Consider the following 17,238-nt stretch of genomic DNA (forward strand, 5'->3'; position numbering starts at 1 on the left):
AACAAAAACATTAAGGTATCTTTAGGGAAAGCCTTTAAAATCTTGTAAGGCAGGTTGACTAGTTAAAACATGCCTGGTTTATTTATAAAAGAGTTAGAATATATAAAAAATGATATTTGAAATACTTTATAAACAAGGACATCGCTCAGGTTCTGCTCCTGATGTCAAAATTTTATAGAGCAAAAAAAAACTTTAGTGCACTTGTTTGTCATAGATATGCTGCTAAAATGGGGGGGGGGGGGGGGGGAACTCCTTCTGACCACTATCCAAATGTTTTTTATCCCCCCAGGGTCATGGCAAGCTAGGCACTGGAACTCTGACTTTGTAAGGCATATATGTCAAACTCAAGGCCCGCGGGCCAAATCCGGCCCGCGAGATAATATCTAATTACTATTAAAGCTGGCCCCAGTAATCGAAGCGCCTATGGCGTATGATATGGCTAATGCTGAGTTTATTCAGGTACCAGGTTTTCAGGGTTTTTAGTGTTTATTCAGCAGTCTTCTTCATAAGAAACGGAATTTGTAAAGTGAAACGCTTTGTAGTTATAGCAGAGACTGAGACACATGAGAGCAGGCTGAAAAAACGGAGGCAACGAAAGCTGCGTTCGCACACGTCCGACTGATCCGGCCCGCATGTAGCTGCATTTTGCTCAATCCGGCCCGTGACCTAAAATGAGTTTGACACCCGTGTGTAGGGGATTAAAATAGCAGCTTCCTTCTCTCCTTCATTTGGTTACACTAACCAAATCAAAACAAACTTCTGTCTTGGAAAATATAACATTGAAAATACTTAATATTGCTAAAAAGTCCAATTCAAGTCAGTGCAATTTTTTATTCTGCATTTTTAAAGGCAAACATTACTGAATTCTGAACACTGATTATATAATTAAAGTGGACATAATGGCTGCGACACATATGATGTTACATTTCTTAAGATGAAGTTCTGTTCCAAGGGTACAAGGTCAATCACTCAACATGAGGATACTAAACTTATTCAGAGCTGGCACAAATCCTACACACCTTGTTACAATTCTGTGGAGCCATGTCTTTTCATCCATACAAATAAATAACCCATTTTCTTCATTGGAAGACCATCATCTACCCACCAACTCAAAAAGTAATCCAGTACATCCATGGCAGGTATACCCATCCTTAGAAATAGAGAACACGTTGCAAGCATTGTCCCAACAAAACACTACAACTACACCAAAACCTGTACTCCCCCACCCCCACATATGCATGTCATGGAGAGCAGTAATGCTGAGAACAGTTAGTTGAAGTTTAGGATTTTCTCTGCAGGACAAGACATCAAATGCAATTAAAATATAAAAACAATATACCTGCAGATTTTCACCATAAATTAGGGCAAGGATGGTATTATGAGATTCTACTAACAAGATGTGACAGGTTGTTAAAATACTATTAATGCTAATAATACCACAGTAACTACAAAATTGAACTTTCATCATACCTTGAAGACTTCTAGTGCTTTTTTGTTTAATCAAAGATCAAAACAATTCAGCTTATGGGAACCTTCAAACTAGTTACATCCTCACAAATATAGAAATGAAATCATAAATGCAATTTAAAATGATTACAAATAATGAGGCAACAGAAGATGTCAAACCACAAATCACTCAATGACAGAAGCTGCCAAACAGGAAGATATTAAATTTTACATTCTATTTTTGTAACACAGCATACATAGACTTGCAGGAACATTAAAACAGAAATATTTCATACATCTTTGTTAACAACCAGAAATATACATCACCCAAAACACATTTAAAAGTATCTTTTTCTTGTGTCTATGATTTGAAAGTTTTCCAGTTTCTGTATTTTGATCATATTTCTCTCTAGAAACATAATGCATATTTTATAAAAAAGTTTTCTTACCCTTTCTTTGCAGGAATACTCTGAGGAGTGGGTTTGCTGTCTTGATTGCCTTCAGATAGTTATCATCATTGTTTATTGGTAACAAGTCTCCATGAATGTCAGCATATCCAACCAAAACATCAACGTTTGGAATTCTGTGGACATGCTGTAATAATCCATAAAATTCTTCAAACTTTCCAGGTTTTGATCGATCCAGGGAAAATCGTCGAAATTCAGCCCCAAACTAAATTAGTGAAGGGGGGGGGGGGGGGAGAAGCAAACATTTTCAGCTATATAATTTGACCATTTTCAGAAGACAATTAAATTCCAATTGCATCAATTTAAAAGTAATATTGTTACAAATCACAAATACCATCTGCAAGAAGGGTTTTATAATCTGTTAAGAGAGGGATCCCTATGAATTCAGTAGCACACATTTAGTTAAAGAGAATATATACACACTTGCTTGTTTGGCCAGCCTGTACATCATTACTTTGTACTTAACAAAGGTTTGATAGAGAGATTTAGGATAGTCAACTTTTGCATATTTTCAAGACAGTTATTTAGAAAAGTTTTTTTTTAAATACAAGTAAATGCTTTATCTAAATTCATAAATTTGGAACAACTGCAAATCAATATTCCTTTAAGCAGACACAATTCAACAAATTTGAATGGATCCATATATTTTCATACTCCTGCGATTTTCCCCAAAAGGTGAAATTCTAACTAAAAACATGGGACTGAAGGAAATCTAGAAAACCCACAAGTCCTCTTTAATAGTTATAAAGAAGTATTTGTCATGAATCAGAACCAGTTATGGTTGCTGATCTAACATTAGTGAGGAGCAGGCTCTGATGCAAGCAAAGTGATAATAGCTTTTGCAAATCTGCATGGTGTCCCAATTTAGTTGAAATAAAGAATGCAAAGCATTCAATTTTCCACCACAAAATTTAACTATTAATGCGTTCTTCAAATAAACTATTTGAATTCTAAAGGAATAAATAACCCAGTTTTGTAGCAAATGAAACCAAGTACAAGTTATCTACAACTTATATTGAGAACTTCATTCAAAGATGAGATTTAATAGAGCAAAAGTCAGCTCAATATGTTACTGGCGTAACAGAAACTTGGAAAGCCTAAAAGCAGCATTAATAAAGAAGTTGGATTAATATCGCTTGGTTTGATTCCAGTTCTAATTTATCAAGGTAGTTTTGTATTTTTTTTGCTAAATGATTCTATAATTTAAGATCATATGTTTTTGTTTTAGATATTCAACTGGACAAGTGATACGGTGAATTAACGCCCTTCTAGACTAAAGGAACTCAGCAGTTCAACCAGCAATGCCAGGGAAAGGAATTGTTGACGTTTCATGCTGAAACCTTTCATCAGGACAGCATGTCAAGTTATGTATGACCACGATTAATTGAAACCATAACTATATTCGTTCTGGACATCAGCCCCCAAGCTACTAATTCCAGTGCGGGGACAATATAGTACATATAATTTTGTTATCATCAACATATTCACATGAAAAAAATATCTGAAAACGGTCGGGAGGATTGCCGTGTACTTTGTATTCAACCAGTGTTGCATGTTAACTGCCAAATTACAACATTCAAATTGTTCTGTTTTCATACGGAAAAGCTTACAACTGGAAATGATGTTCAAATAAAAAGTCTGCAGTAAGTCGCTAGTGAAATTATGCAACAGGTTAATATTATGCAATTTCAGGGTCAATTTTAACGCGCACGGAGATAATTATAATCACCTTTCCATTTTAGATGGGTTTGCCGCACCACCCTTCTGGGAACACGCTCAGTTTCGTGTATCTGAATTACTTTACTAATTGCTTTGGGTTGGCGTTTACAAACCACACCACTATCTTGGTTTTTTTTTAACAAGTTGCTTAGCAGAATTAAAAGAGATTACATTTACAACCAAAAAATCGCTGCAGGAAATACTTTGATATGCATTGGATTGAATTATCGTGTTCAACTTCCTGCAGAACCTGAATACTGAAACAAGTGGAATAAAGAAATAGTGCCCAAAATTTCTGAAAATGAAGCAGGCCTGGGTCTGACCAGACGATTGAACCCTGGCCGCGACTGCATTGGTCACAGATCCTGCGCCAACACGGGTACTAACGAGGGCATTAGATCTAACGCCCCTCCTGCATCGACGGCTTCACTAACCTTCCCCACTCCTTTACCCGCCCTGATTTCGCCAGACACTGTACAGGTCACTCACACACCTTGCTCTTCACCTCTACAGTCTCCAGGCATTTGGACGACGTACGATGGTGAGTCTTGATCATTTTCGCAGCAACGTTTCCCCGGCCGTTTCGGCAGCGGGTGCTCGCTCGTTTCCGAAGGACAGCGACTCAGGCTGAGTGGGGGGTCTGCGTGGGAACACCCAGGATGAACCCCGGACGGGCGCCAAATTCCCCGGGGTCTCTCCCACTCACTGCTGCCGTCCGTACTAATGGCGACTACGTGCGTGTCGAACTCCGACTTCACCACCTCCCAACGACCTGCACCAAACTCCGGACTTTGTTACCAGATGACGTAAGCCTCCCCGGAAACCCAGCCTCGGTTTCACCTGTGCATGCGCGCCCCCGAACTCCGCTCGTGCCCGCGCTTCCGTTGACCGAGCTCGCTGAGGCGTTGGCGAGGTGTGTCCAATAGTTGCCGTGTCGGATCTGGCCTTGGCCAGCAGCAGGTATCTCAAATCAGTGCCCACCCTGAAAACCACGGCCAGTACAAGACCCTATCAAGCTCCTTATCTGACCGAATAGTTTCACAACTTTTGCTCCAGTGCGGTACTTAACAGCATTAACACAGCATGACAAACCTACCTGAAAATTATAATGAACGTATCAATCAACGAAAAACTATTACTAATCTCCTTTAAGATATCAAGATGACATTTTGCAGGTACGAATGAGATAATTTTAGTTAGTGTATCACTGCATTAGACAAAATTGCTGTTAATAAACGTAATTAAAATCGATTGTATTACTCGATTTTTACAGTTATTTAGCTTTTAAAATTGTTAAGCCAGTAAAAAAACAGGAGGGAATTTCAGAGATAGGTGATTTTTGGATTTTGAAAAGGTCCATATCAAGTAGTGGAAGGTCAGTAGGCATACATAAATCATATTAAGTAGAGAGTAATATACTGGCATGGATTGAAAATTGGTAGGCAAGAAACAGAATGGGATAAATTACCCATTTACCCTACAGGTACTAGATCAGTGCATGGGATCTAGTTAATCACAACAGCATACATATCAGTGATTTGGATGAGGGAACTGAATAATATTTCCCAAGTTTGCCACCAGTCTGATACTGAATAGATTACAAAGTGTGATGCAATGTAGGTAAGTGGGCACATGTTTGCCACAAAGACAATCTGCTGGAGAAACTCAGCAAGTCAAGCAGCATCGTGATTTGAATGGTGCAAATTTTAGAGTAAATCAGAGTAGACCAGCAGAAGACTACAAAATCAATTGCTTGCTAATTTTTAAAATATACGATACATCTCCATTGTTCACACATTAGAAAGCACTTCATATGTGCAAGAGAATACCAAGATTTTTTAATATTGAATTGTATGGTTTATTCACTCAAAGTGCATAGTCCTAAGCAGTCACTTCAATCTTTGTACAGTACGTGTTTAATATCTGCTGTGTTACGTTAGGATCTATCTGAGAACTGAACAAAATTGTGGGGTATGTACATGATATCAGGTCTCTTCTTTATACAAACACTCTGAAATGATTCCTGAGGTTCTTCTGGACTAAACAGGAGGGAAACTATTTTTGCTCCACAGAACTACAATTTGCAGGTATCAAGCACAGATTTTTTTCACCTCAGTTGTTAAATAGAATTTAACTACTGAAAGAACAAAGGAAGAAGGACTGTGGTTGGGAATCTATCCCCAAAAGTCTTCCACAGCAAAGGTCCTATTTCCATAAGCTTATTAAAGCAATGTATCCAGGGACTAAGAGGCATATTCCTGTTTTTTTTTTTTTTTGCAACATCACAAGAAAAGGAATTCAAAGATCAAAGTAAATTTATTATCAAAGTACATATGTGTAACCATATACTACCCTGTTATCTTTCTTCTGGACATTCACAGTAAGTACAACGAAGCATAATAGAATCAATGAAAAACTGCACACAAGCTGGACAAACATCCAACCAACTAATGTGCAAAAGACAACTTACTGCAAATACAAAAAACAAAAAAAATCAAACAAAATAATAATAATAAATAAGTGATAAATATTGAGAACATGAGACAGAGAGTCCTTGAAAGTGAGTCCATAGAGCCTGATGGTTGAGGGTTAATAACTGTTCCTGAACCTGGTGGTGTGGGACCTAAGGCTCCTTCCTATACCTTCTTCCTGATGACAGCAATGAGAAGAAAGCATGGCCTGGATGGTGGGGCTCCTCGATGATGGATTCTGCTTTCCTGCGATAGCGCTCCTTGTAGATGTGCTCAGTGGTGGGAAGAGCTGTACCTGTGATGGACTGGACTGTATTCACTACAAAAAAATGCCCATTCAAGGACATTGGTGCTTCCATACCAGGCGGTGATGCAACCATTCAGTAAACTTTCCACAGACGTTTTAGATGACATGCTGAACTTCTAAGAAAGTAAAGACATTGCCATGCCTTCATTGTAATGGCACATACATGCTGCACCTAGGACAGATCATTTGAAACGATAATGTCAAGGAATTTAAAGTTGCTGACCCTCTCCATATCTGATAAGGACTGGGTCATAGAACTCTCTTTTCCTCCTCCTGCAGTCAATAATCAGCTCTTTGGTCTGGCTGACATTGAGTGAGAGGTTATTGTGGCATCACTCAGCCAGATTTTCAATCTCCCTCCTATATGCTGATTCATCAAAGACAGTAGTGTCATCAGTAAACTTGAATATGGCATTGGAGCTGTATTTAGGCTCACAGTCATAAGTATAAAGTGAAGTTCTGTTGCAGGAAGGCAGCATCCATCATCAGGGACCCCCACCGTGCTCTCTTATCACTGCTACCATCAGGAAGAATATAAAGGAGCCTCAGAACTCACATCACCAGGTTCAGGAACAGTTATTACTCTTGAATCAGTTGGGATACATTAATTGAATTTCACTTGTCCCATCACTGAACTGTTCCCAAAACCCATGGACTCATTTTCAAGGACTCTTCATCTCATGTTACTGATATTTATTGCTTATTTATTATTCTTATTTTTTCTCTTTTGTATTTGCACTGACTGTTGTCTTTTGCACGTTGGTTGTTTGCCCTATTGGGTGTTGTGTTTCATTGATTCTATTATGGTTTTTGGAATTACTGAGTATACCCACAAGAAAACAAATCTCAGGATTGGTTATGGTGACATATATGTACTTTGATAATAAATTTGCTTTGAATCTTGTACTTCGAGTAGAGCAGGAAACATTCACCTCATATCCATCATCTTCACATTGTGTGGTGGCAGTGCCAATTTGCTGTGGTAGGAGACTTGCTGAAAGTTCAAGTGATAATTGACTACACATATACTGTAGTCATGCTCCACATTTAAATTTAGTATGGATAAATAAAACATATGGATTTTGGAACAAGGAGCTAATTTCCATGGTGTCATAATATTTACATAATATTTAGACCTCTCTGTTAATCAGAGTATCTGCAGATCAAGTTTATCTGAGGCTGTCATTACTGATGTATGTTACTTTTTGCAGAACAACGTTTAATCACACTTTAATGCCTGGGCTGCTCATACCACGGAGATCAAGATCAGTTTGTCTCTCAACTTCACAGAACAACTTTTTCAGTTATGTTTACAGAGAAATAATTTTATTGAGGAACAGATGGCATTTAGAGCAGTAGGATTTGCTAGCATTGCTGGCTTCTCACATCTGAAGGAAGGCTTTAACTGCACTCCTCTTGATAACCTATATCATTTCATATGGGTTTCCACTCCCTCAATGTTCATGTTGTGGATCAGAAGAAGAATTTCCTCATAATGATTACTGTTCTCTAAGAAGTACATATAACTTTTTCATTCTGAGTGAATCGGTACTGCTGGACATTTTTTAGAAGTTAGTACTGTTATGACCCCAGCCCCCTCCTTTGTGAGATTCGCAAGAGCCCTAGTCAAGGGGGGGGGTCAAATGACCCAAGAGAGAGAGGGAGATGTGCTGAAGACCACGTTCCCCAGGGAAGCAGAATAAAGCGACTCTTTGACTATTGTCTCATGAAAACCACGTGTAAAGCCCTCGGGCAAAGTGGGCTGGTCGCTCAACAAGACAAAAGCCTCGGACATAGCCATTGTCTTGGGAGACACCTTTGTGGGATAAGGAATTGGCCTACGTGCAAAATCTCAGGGCAATGTGAGATGGGTGATGGGGGAAGGATTGCCTCGCCCCCCTACCCTGATGGACATCTACAACCCTGCCAGTCCAGATAAAAGGTGGGCTGCCGAGGCGGGGCGCCAGACGCACCAGAAGATACGCGAGAATTCCTGCGACTGCGTTTAGAGAGTGACAGCCGGTGGTGGGGTTCGTGTGCGTCCTTCCCTTGCCTGGGATTGGTGACCTCACCACGGAAGAACGGCCTAGCTACAGGGGAAGCCACAGATGAGAGTCCATTCCCCAACGAGACTTCCGACTACCTCCTACAGGTTGGAAAACCTGTCGGGTAAATGTTTCATTCTCTCTCTCTTTCTAACAAAAGTGCACCAACGCGACACCACGACAACGGCAGCGGGTGGAACTGCAGTGACCGCAAAAAGACTTTTAAATATCCAGTAAACAATATATATCTACATTACCCCTAGACAACTGTAGAGCTTATTTCTGATTGATTATTACTATACCTGTGCTTTAGATTGAGTTGTGACGACGTATATGATCTGAATGTTTTGTATTAACCATACGTTTGTGCCCCTTTATAAATAAAAACGTTTGAAAATAGTAGCATCAGGCTTTGGTGGATCCATCTATCTTTGCTGGAAAACTACCCGGTTACTGGGGAACGTAACAGTACTGACTAAAGGGATAGATTTTGGATTAGGGTTAAGAATTACCTTCTATTTTCTTGGTTAGTCACACTAATGATATACTATTCTTCAGCACCTCAGAGCAGATGCAACAAGAATGGAAAACACAAGTTTCCTTGGAAGTATATACTCATATCATCATCTGCTTCATAACCTTGCCAAGTGAAGACATGGCTACTACCAAAGGAAGAAGTGCAAGGACACCCAGAGCCTGAGCATCATGAGGGGGAGCTTGGACATCAGTGGGAGAAATCCCCAAGAGATTGCATTTGAAGTTCATTTTAAGCCATTGTAAGGTAAGCAATGGAGCTTAATTGACAATAGCTCAGCATTAGAAACATAATGTTTCACTAGCTCCTGTTGCATTCAATCACCTGCACAAAGGGACATCCTAGAGAAAGTACAACATGAATATTTTTGAAGGTGACCTCCCACATACTTCTTACCTCTTGCAGCTGTCTTTTACCCAGCAGTGGCCATGATACATATGGTTAGAACAGAGCAAGTTGGGTATAATAACTGCAAGATTGCTTTTGGGGACATTTGTATTCATGGCAGTAAATAATAGGTCAATGACATAAATCTTAATAGTTTACAATCATGTGCTCCAATGAAACTTTAAGGAGAAAACATTGCTTAATTTCCAGTTGAAATACAGTTTTAGCGCAAACACTTTCAACTGATATGTCATTACAAATTTTTTAGGTAAAGCATAGAAAGGTGCACAACAATGCCAGCAGCTGGCATACTGTTGTGACTTATGTCTCTGTGAAGTTAACTATATTAATTTCCGAAATGAAAATTTAACTCAACAGTGTCAATGCCTTGAGAATATTTTTCTCTAGAATTACATCTCTACTGCCTTCCCTATTTCTCAATCCTGCAAGTCTATGCAATGTCCTAGCAACAGATTACCTTGACACTGTGTGGATGCTATGCAGCTGCTTCCTCTTCCTTTTAGTTCACATACACATCCTTGTTGATTACAATGATCTTTTAGTTTCATTGCTTTGGTTTGCTGTCAAAGATGAAATGAAGAATCAATTTGGAATGGCTGGCTGTGTGGCATGGATGAGTATACTGTCTGGGAAGTCATAGTGGTAGATGAATTAGTGCCACCATGAAGGTGAGTGGTGGGGAGGGTGATCGCAGTTTTTCGAACCTGGACTGGAAAAATAATGGTGCAGTGACTAGCTGGCACTGAGACGGCACCACATTTGTTTAAATTTCAGATGTAAAGCTGAGCCTGCTGACAGACACTGAATATCAGATGGCTGGCCTGTGCTGTCTTCATTCTCCTCAGAGAGAACACTCGATGGAATCTAAGCAGGTTTCTGCTCATGATGATGGACATATGTGATTCGAAAGAGGATGCATGCTACTACTTCTGCAGATGAGAGTCAAGTTTTTGTATGCTACTGGATTTTTTTTTAAGAGGTAATTTGCTCCTTTGTGCCATCTCTCCAGTTACGTAGAAGAGCAGTCTGATGTGCAACATCCTTCTACTAAATAATCATTTGTAGCATCTCTGCTGCTATGGAGATACAGGTTATTCATGAGCAACATTATCTTTTAAGAACATAGGCTAGTCTTACCGTGGAAGCCCTTTGGAAATTGATAAGCAATTGTTTCTATTGGCAATTGTGCAAGGATATATTATTAAACAATGTAACATTTAGTCTTTAGTATTTTTAGCAGTAACTAAATAAGCCTGTGGGGGGAAAAAAAGCTTTTTGAATATCTTGCAAGGAAAAAAAGAAGTTTTCTAGACCTGGGTGGGAGAATCTTTTAGAGAACATATGCCCAAATTGGAGATACTCTTCTAAAACAATTCTGTCACATGCCATGGTAATGTTGAGCAGAGATTATCATTGATTAATGAACTAGTACCAATAATTATGGACTTTTTTTAAAAAAAGTAAAACGATGAGTCCTATTGCTTTCTTATGTGGTGGTGTGTATGTGGCCTGTTTACACAACTATGTTATTAATAAAAACGCTGGAGACGGGAACTAAGTTTCATGGTTCTTTACTGGTAGAGTCCGTACTTGACGCGCACATACAGATCAATACGTGCTTAATAGCGCATGCAACGACGTGTTACTAAAACATAAAGTAGTCCCTTATTATAATGTAGGGTATACAGTACACTCCCCCCTTTTATTTTAATAGCGTATCAGCTGGGTTTTTTTTACTGGGGCTCTATGCTAAACTAATATGTTTACCCTTAAAATACAAATGACTACCATTTGTTTATAAATTATAACAAAGTAACTTAATATCAAATTATAACAAGCCTTTTTAAAATTTTTGATCTAAGACCCATTTAGAACTCAAGTCTCTGGGGAGGTCTTCTCTGCCTCTCCCGGTAACATCTGTCCTGAAACATTTGCTCTGGGGAATGAGTCTCCACAGGTATATCAGGTGGGTCATCAGCACTGATGACAAGCTTATCTGTTGATATGGTCACATCAGGAGTGTTTGCTTCTATGTCAGGGGCATCTGGGCAAGGTTTTGTTTTGTTTTTCACCTTAGCATCCAGGATTTGGTCCACATGACGTCTCGATACATTCTCTCCCACCTCCACTGTATACATCAGTGGCCTGTCTGTGGCGGAAATTGTACCTGGTTGCCACTTTTCAGTCCGGTAATCATGTGCAAGAATTGACTGTCCCACACTAAAACTCCATGTTGACTTAGCATTCAAGTGTTTGAACTGTCTGTTTTCCACATCATGCAGTACATCTGGTTTGAGAAGATCCATGCGGGACCTCAGGTTCTTGTTCAGAAACATCATCAATGGAGTCTGATTAGTGGTTGCATGTACTGCATTACAACAGGCAAGGAGGAAGTTGTCTATCTTGTGTTGCAGTGGTCGATTTTCACTGTCCCTTGCCTTGATGGCTTTCTTGAATGTCTGCACAAATCTTTCTGCCAAGCCATTTGTGGATGGATGGTAAGGGGCAGATGTAAAGTGCTCGATTCCATTGTTCTTCACAAAACTTCGGAATTCTTCAGAGACAAATTGTCATCCATTGTCTCTCCAAATTTGTTCTGTTATGCCATTCCAGGCGAACATGGTCCTCAGAACTGTAATGGTCTTTTCCGATGTGGTTGTCTTTACTTTGATGACCTCTGGCCAGTTGGAATGTGCCTCGATGATGATTAAAAAGATAGAGTCCATGAATGATGCAGTAAAGTCAATGTGCACTTGTTGCCATGGTGATGAGGGCCACTCCCACGGATGGAGAGGGGCTTGTGGTGGTGTGTTCCGGATCTTTTGACCTCCAGAGCAGTTCTTGGTCAACCCCTCAATCTGTTTATCGATTCCTGGCCACCACACATAGGTACGGGCAAGACTTTTCATTTTCACGGTACGCAGGTGCCCCTTATGCAGTTCCTCCAGCACTCTGGTGCATAGCTTGGGAGGAATCACAACTCGTGAGCCACACATTAGTGTTCCCCGACACACTGACAATTGCTCCTTCCTCACTGAGACGGCTGGAAACAGTGTGTTACCACACGCTGGCCGTTCCTTTACTGTGATGTCATACACCCTATGACAACATAGGGTCATTGCCTGTTTCTCTTTCAATGAGGCTGTTTGTCACTGGTAATTGTTTAGCTACTGTTATGTGAAAGACCTCTGCTGAATCCATTTGTTTTAGTTATCTCTGAAGTGGGCAGTGGTGAATGTGACAACCCATCTGCGTTGCCATGTTGCTTGGTCCCCTTGTGTTCAATGTCATACCTGTGACCTCCTAATAAAAGAGACCATCGGTGCAGCCTTTGTGCTGTCATCACTGGAACGCCTTTCCTTGGGTTGAAGATTGACATGAGAGGCTGATGGTCATTCAACAGGGTAAACTCTTGACCATACAGGTAGTGACTGAATTTCTTGACTCCCCACACGAGGCTTAGGGCCTCTCTGTCAATCTGTGCGTAGTTGCATTCGGCTGAAGTTAGCGTTTTTGAGGCAAAGGCTATTGGTCTTTCTGAACCATCTGGAAACTTGTGCGATAACACAGCTTCTATCCCATGAGGTGAGGCATCACAAGCCAGTCGATTTGGCAAGGAGGGGTCAAAGTACACAAGCACCTCTTCCGAAGTTATGAGTCTTTTAGTTTCTTGAAACGCTTTCTCACAGCTCTTAGTCCACTTCCATTGTGTCCCTATAAGAGTGCATTTAGTGGGTGTAGGACTGTGGATAGGTTAGGCAAGAACTTGTGGTAATAGTTCACTAGTCTAAGATATGATCTCAGCTGAGACATATTTTCAGGTGGTGGTGCCTTAAGCCGCTTCTATCTTGTCTTGGGGCATGTGTAAGCCATCCTTGTTGACCACATGCCCACAGTATGAGATTTCCTTTTTGAAAAACTCACATTTCTGTCAATTAGCTCTGAGCCCATATTCTTGTAACCTGGTGAGCACTTGTCAAGATTAGAAAGATGTTCGTTGTCATCTTTGCCGGTGACAATGATGTCATCCAGGTAACACTGAGTCCCTGGAATCCCCTGCAGGACCTGTTCCATTGCCCTTTGCCAGATTGCAGGAGCTGCTGCTATCCCAAACACCAACCTGTTGTACTGGTAAAGTCCTTAGTGTGTATTTATTGTCAGGTATTGGATGCATCATCGATTTCCATTTGGAGATAAGCCATGGCCAAACCGATTTTTGTGAAATGTTCCCTTCCTGACATGGAGGCAAAGATATCCTCAATACGAGGTAGAGGATACTGTACTGTGAGGAGAACTGAGTTAACAGTCACTTTAATGTCTCCATATATGCGCACCTTGCTTGGCTTTCCTGGTTTTGTGCTGGAGGTTTTCTTCATTATTGGAACAATAGGCGTAGCCCATTCACTCCAATCCACCTTTGACAGGACCCCAGTCTGCTCCAGATTTTTCAGCTCTGCCTCTATTGTAGGACAGATTGCATATGGCACCGGTCTGGCTTTGTGAAATTTTGGACATGCATTTTCCTCAATCTGAATCCTTGCCTTCATGCCCTGAAGTGTTCCTATTCCCTTCATGAACACTTCCTCAGAGTCAGCAAGTATTTGAGACAGTCTCTCAGAAGTGGCCTTGCTGCCTTCCTTTGCTGACACAACTAGTGCCTTGATGATGTGCCAATCCAACTGGATTTTCCTGAGCCATTCATATCCCAGCAACTGTGGTTCTCCATTTCTCAGTACATAGAGGTTCAGCTGCTGTATTTTGTCTCCGTAGGTCACTGTCACTTTAATTTTACCATTGGGACACACTCTCTGTCCTGTGTAAGTCTTTAGCAGTAGTTTAGTTCATTTCAGAGGTATGTGAGAAGACAGTTATTTGTAGTTTCGTACAGAGATCACTGTTAAAGCTGAGCCTGTGTCCAACTCCATTTTCAGTCTCACGCCTGCCACTTCTGGAGTGATCCATATTACTCTTCATCTCTTTCACACTGTAAAGTTGCAGGCAAGACAATCCACTTTTGTCTGAGTTGTTTTCATCAGAACTGCTTTCTTTCATTTTGTGTACATTGTTGTATTTTCCTTTCTAGGGTTTCTTGTTTCTCTGTATTTTGTCCTTTTTCTGCTGTTTACTAGCTTTGCATACTCCACCAATGTGGCCCTGTTTGCCACAGTTTCTGCATTCTTTGTCTTTAAACCAACAGTCCTCGGGGTCATGTGACATGTTCCCACAATGGTAACATATCATTCCTCAATTTCTGATCAGTGACATTTTATTTGTAGCATATTCCAGAGATTTTTGTTGTATCTATGAAGCACCCCGTACTGCTGTTTCCATTGATGTTGCATTGTTCAGCACCTTCTCTAATGTAAGGTCTTTTTCACACAGGAGCTTCTTCTGTGTGGTTTCACAGTGCATGCCACATACTAACACACACTGTCCCTCAATGCGTCTGATAGACCAGCTCCAAACTGACAATGTTCTGATAACTTGTGCAATTCAGCATAATATTCAGAAATGCTTTCATTTCTGCTCTGATTCCATTTGTGAAATTTAAATCTTTCAGCAATGACCAGTGGTTTGGGGTTTAAATGCTGTTGGAGAGTGTCTACTATTTGCTTGAGAGTTTTGTCAGCTGGCTTTTCAGGGGTTAACAAGCTCCATAGCAACCCATATGTTTTTGCTCCCATAACTCTGAGTAAGATGCTGGCTTTCTTTTCATCATAAACACCGCTAGAACTCGCATCACAATATAACTCCAGTCCCTCAATGTAAGTTACCCAATTTTCAATGTCACTATCAAATGCTGTAATAGTTCCAGTCATCACCATCTTTGTTATGTTAATATAGTCCCGTTTTTCCTTGTTTTCTTTTTAGCTAGCTCCTTGCAGTCACTGAACGTTCCATTTGACTCACGTGTCCTTTTTGCTAGCGCAACGAGCGCACTCTGTCTAGGATGTGTGTGTCGTTATCAACTAAAACACGGTGTTCCGATAAGATGTAGGTTCATAATTCTCGTCGCCAATTTTGTCGTGTATGTGGCCTGTTTACACAACTATGTTATTAATAAAAACGCTGGAGATGGGAACTAAGTTTCATGGTTCTTTACAGGTAGAGTCCGTACTTGACACACACATACAGATCAATATGCGCCTAATAGCGCATGCAATGACATGTTACTAAAACATAAAGCAGTCCCTTATTATAATGTAGGTTATACGGTACATGTGTATTTATTGTTTTACGATTAATAGAAGTATAACAGAGACTGATTGAAATTATAAAATATCAAGGAAAGGAAAATACACACACTTTAGTCTCAGTGACACTTCTGTTGCTACACTAATGATGGCAAATACTTTATATTTAGTTTGGATTTGATTATTTTGAGAGCTATGCACGTAGCACTAGTTTCATCAATAATTCTATTCCCTTGACCAAGTTTATCACTAATTCCACCGTGGACGATTCCAAGCCCAACTGCAAAAGGATCAGGGTTGAGCATGAGGCTAGCAACTTTATCCCGTAAAAGCCCCAGAGCTACAGAAACACCAGCAGAAGCTCCAAAGACCTCATCCCTGGAAGAGAAAGGGTCTTCATCTAGAACTTGAAAGACTAGCCCAGGACAGAGGGCTCTGGTGAGCTGCTGTCCGTGCTCTATGCCCCAGTAGGGGTTGTGGGCTTAAGTAAGTTATCACTGAAAACAATGATTCACACTAATGTGTTGATGAAAACACTGTGAATATTGCCATTGCAAGATTTTTCAGACAATTGAAAGTCTTAAGAATGAATTCCAGAGTTTCAAAACCTCATTGTCATCATTAGCTGAAAGAGTCTGGGCTTCAGTTGTTAGTGACAGTAATGGCTCATCTTCTGGGAGGGAAGATGGGATATAATTGGACTATTGTTTTACTGTTTGAGTTTGGGAGTAGGAATGAGGCAGATGTAAAAGCCTTAGTAATATCTGCTTGTAAATGAATCTATGGATATAGATTTGGTAAGACTGGTCCCTGTATGTTGCCTGGAAGCTGTCTCAATGTTTTGTGAAGTTTGCTTTCATTTGAATAACCCAAGTAATTCATGAAATTTGAAGTGTAAGTGAAGTTTTTGTGAGTACATAGCATAAAAACATGCGTTGAAGAACACATGGAGGACCCAGAACAAATCTGGAGTTCAATGAAAACTGCAAAGTAAATACTTAAAATTAATTCCTTTCCAGAGTACAGAAAAACATCGTGCAGTGAGAATAACTTTTGAGGTGACATTGTTTAGGTGTATAAATATTTCGTAGAATTGATGGCAATGTGCAAAATATATGTTATCTAACTGGTATCAATTATACTGGTGCCTATGTGGTAACCTGTCTCAATGACTGTTGTCCAGTAGCACTTACATCCACTGTGAGGAAGTGCTTTGAGAGCTTGATGACAAATATCAATTCCTGCCTGAGAAGCAACTTGGAATCACTCCAACTTGCTTACCATCACAACAGTTTCACAGGAGATGCCATTTCATTGGCTTGTCACTCAATCATGGAACATCAGACAACGAAGATGCGTAAATCAAGATGCTCTTTATCTACTACAGTGTAGCATTCAACACTATCAAGGCAGCAGCTATATTTCATTAGGAGTTTGAGGAGATGTGGTTGACACCTAAAACTCTTAAAAACTTCTATAGATGTACCATGGTGAGCATTCTGATAGGCTATATCACTGTCTGGAAGTAGGGATGGGTGGGGGCTACTGGACAGGATCGAAAGAAGCTAAAGAAAGAAGTCATGGCTACTAGCTTCTGTAATATCCAATACATCAAAAGGAGCGGTGTCTCAGAAAGCCATCGTCTA

The 17,238-nt window shown here is 40.2% G+C and overlaps 1 protein-coding gene and 1 long non-coding RNA gene across 2 annotated transcripts in view; one reads left to right on the forward strand and one right to left on the reverse strand.

Moving 5' to 3' along the window:
- The window catches only part of LOC140736000 (partitioning defective 6 homolog beta-like), a 50,258-nt gene extending 45,774 nt beyond the window's left edge, over positions 1 to 4,484 (reverse strand). The window contains exons 1-2 of the mRNA XM_073061676.1: positions 4,126 to 4,484; positions 1,896 to 2,118 (exon numbers count right to left, since the gene is read on the reverse strand). Of these exons, the coding sequence (XP_072917777.1) occupies positions 1,896 to 2,118; positions 4,126 to 4,188 (286 nt within the window). The 5' untranslated portion in view covers positions 4,189 to 4,484. The remainder of the gene's footprint in view (positions 1 to 1,895; positions 2,119 to 4,125) is intronic.
- LOC140736003 (uncharacterized) lies at positions 4,062 to 10,901 on the forward strand. The gene is made up of 3 exons (XR_012100858.1): positions 4,062 to 4,173; positions 9,014 to 9,236; positions 10,173 to 10,901. It is a non-coding gene; the product is annotated as an uncharacterized lncRNA (long non-coding RNA).
- Positions 10,902 to 17,238: the final 6,337 nt, after the last annotated feature.

Source organism: Hemitrygon akajei, chromosome 11, assembly GCF_048418815.1.
Source record: "Hemitrygon akajei chromosome 11, sHemAka1.3, whole genome shotgun sequence".
Lineage (NCBI taxonomy): Eukaryota > Metazoa > Chordata > Chondrichthyes > Myliobatiformes > Dasyatidae > Hemitrygon > Hemitrygon akajei.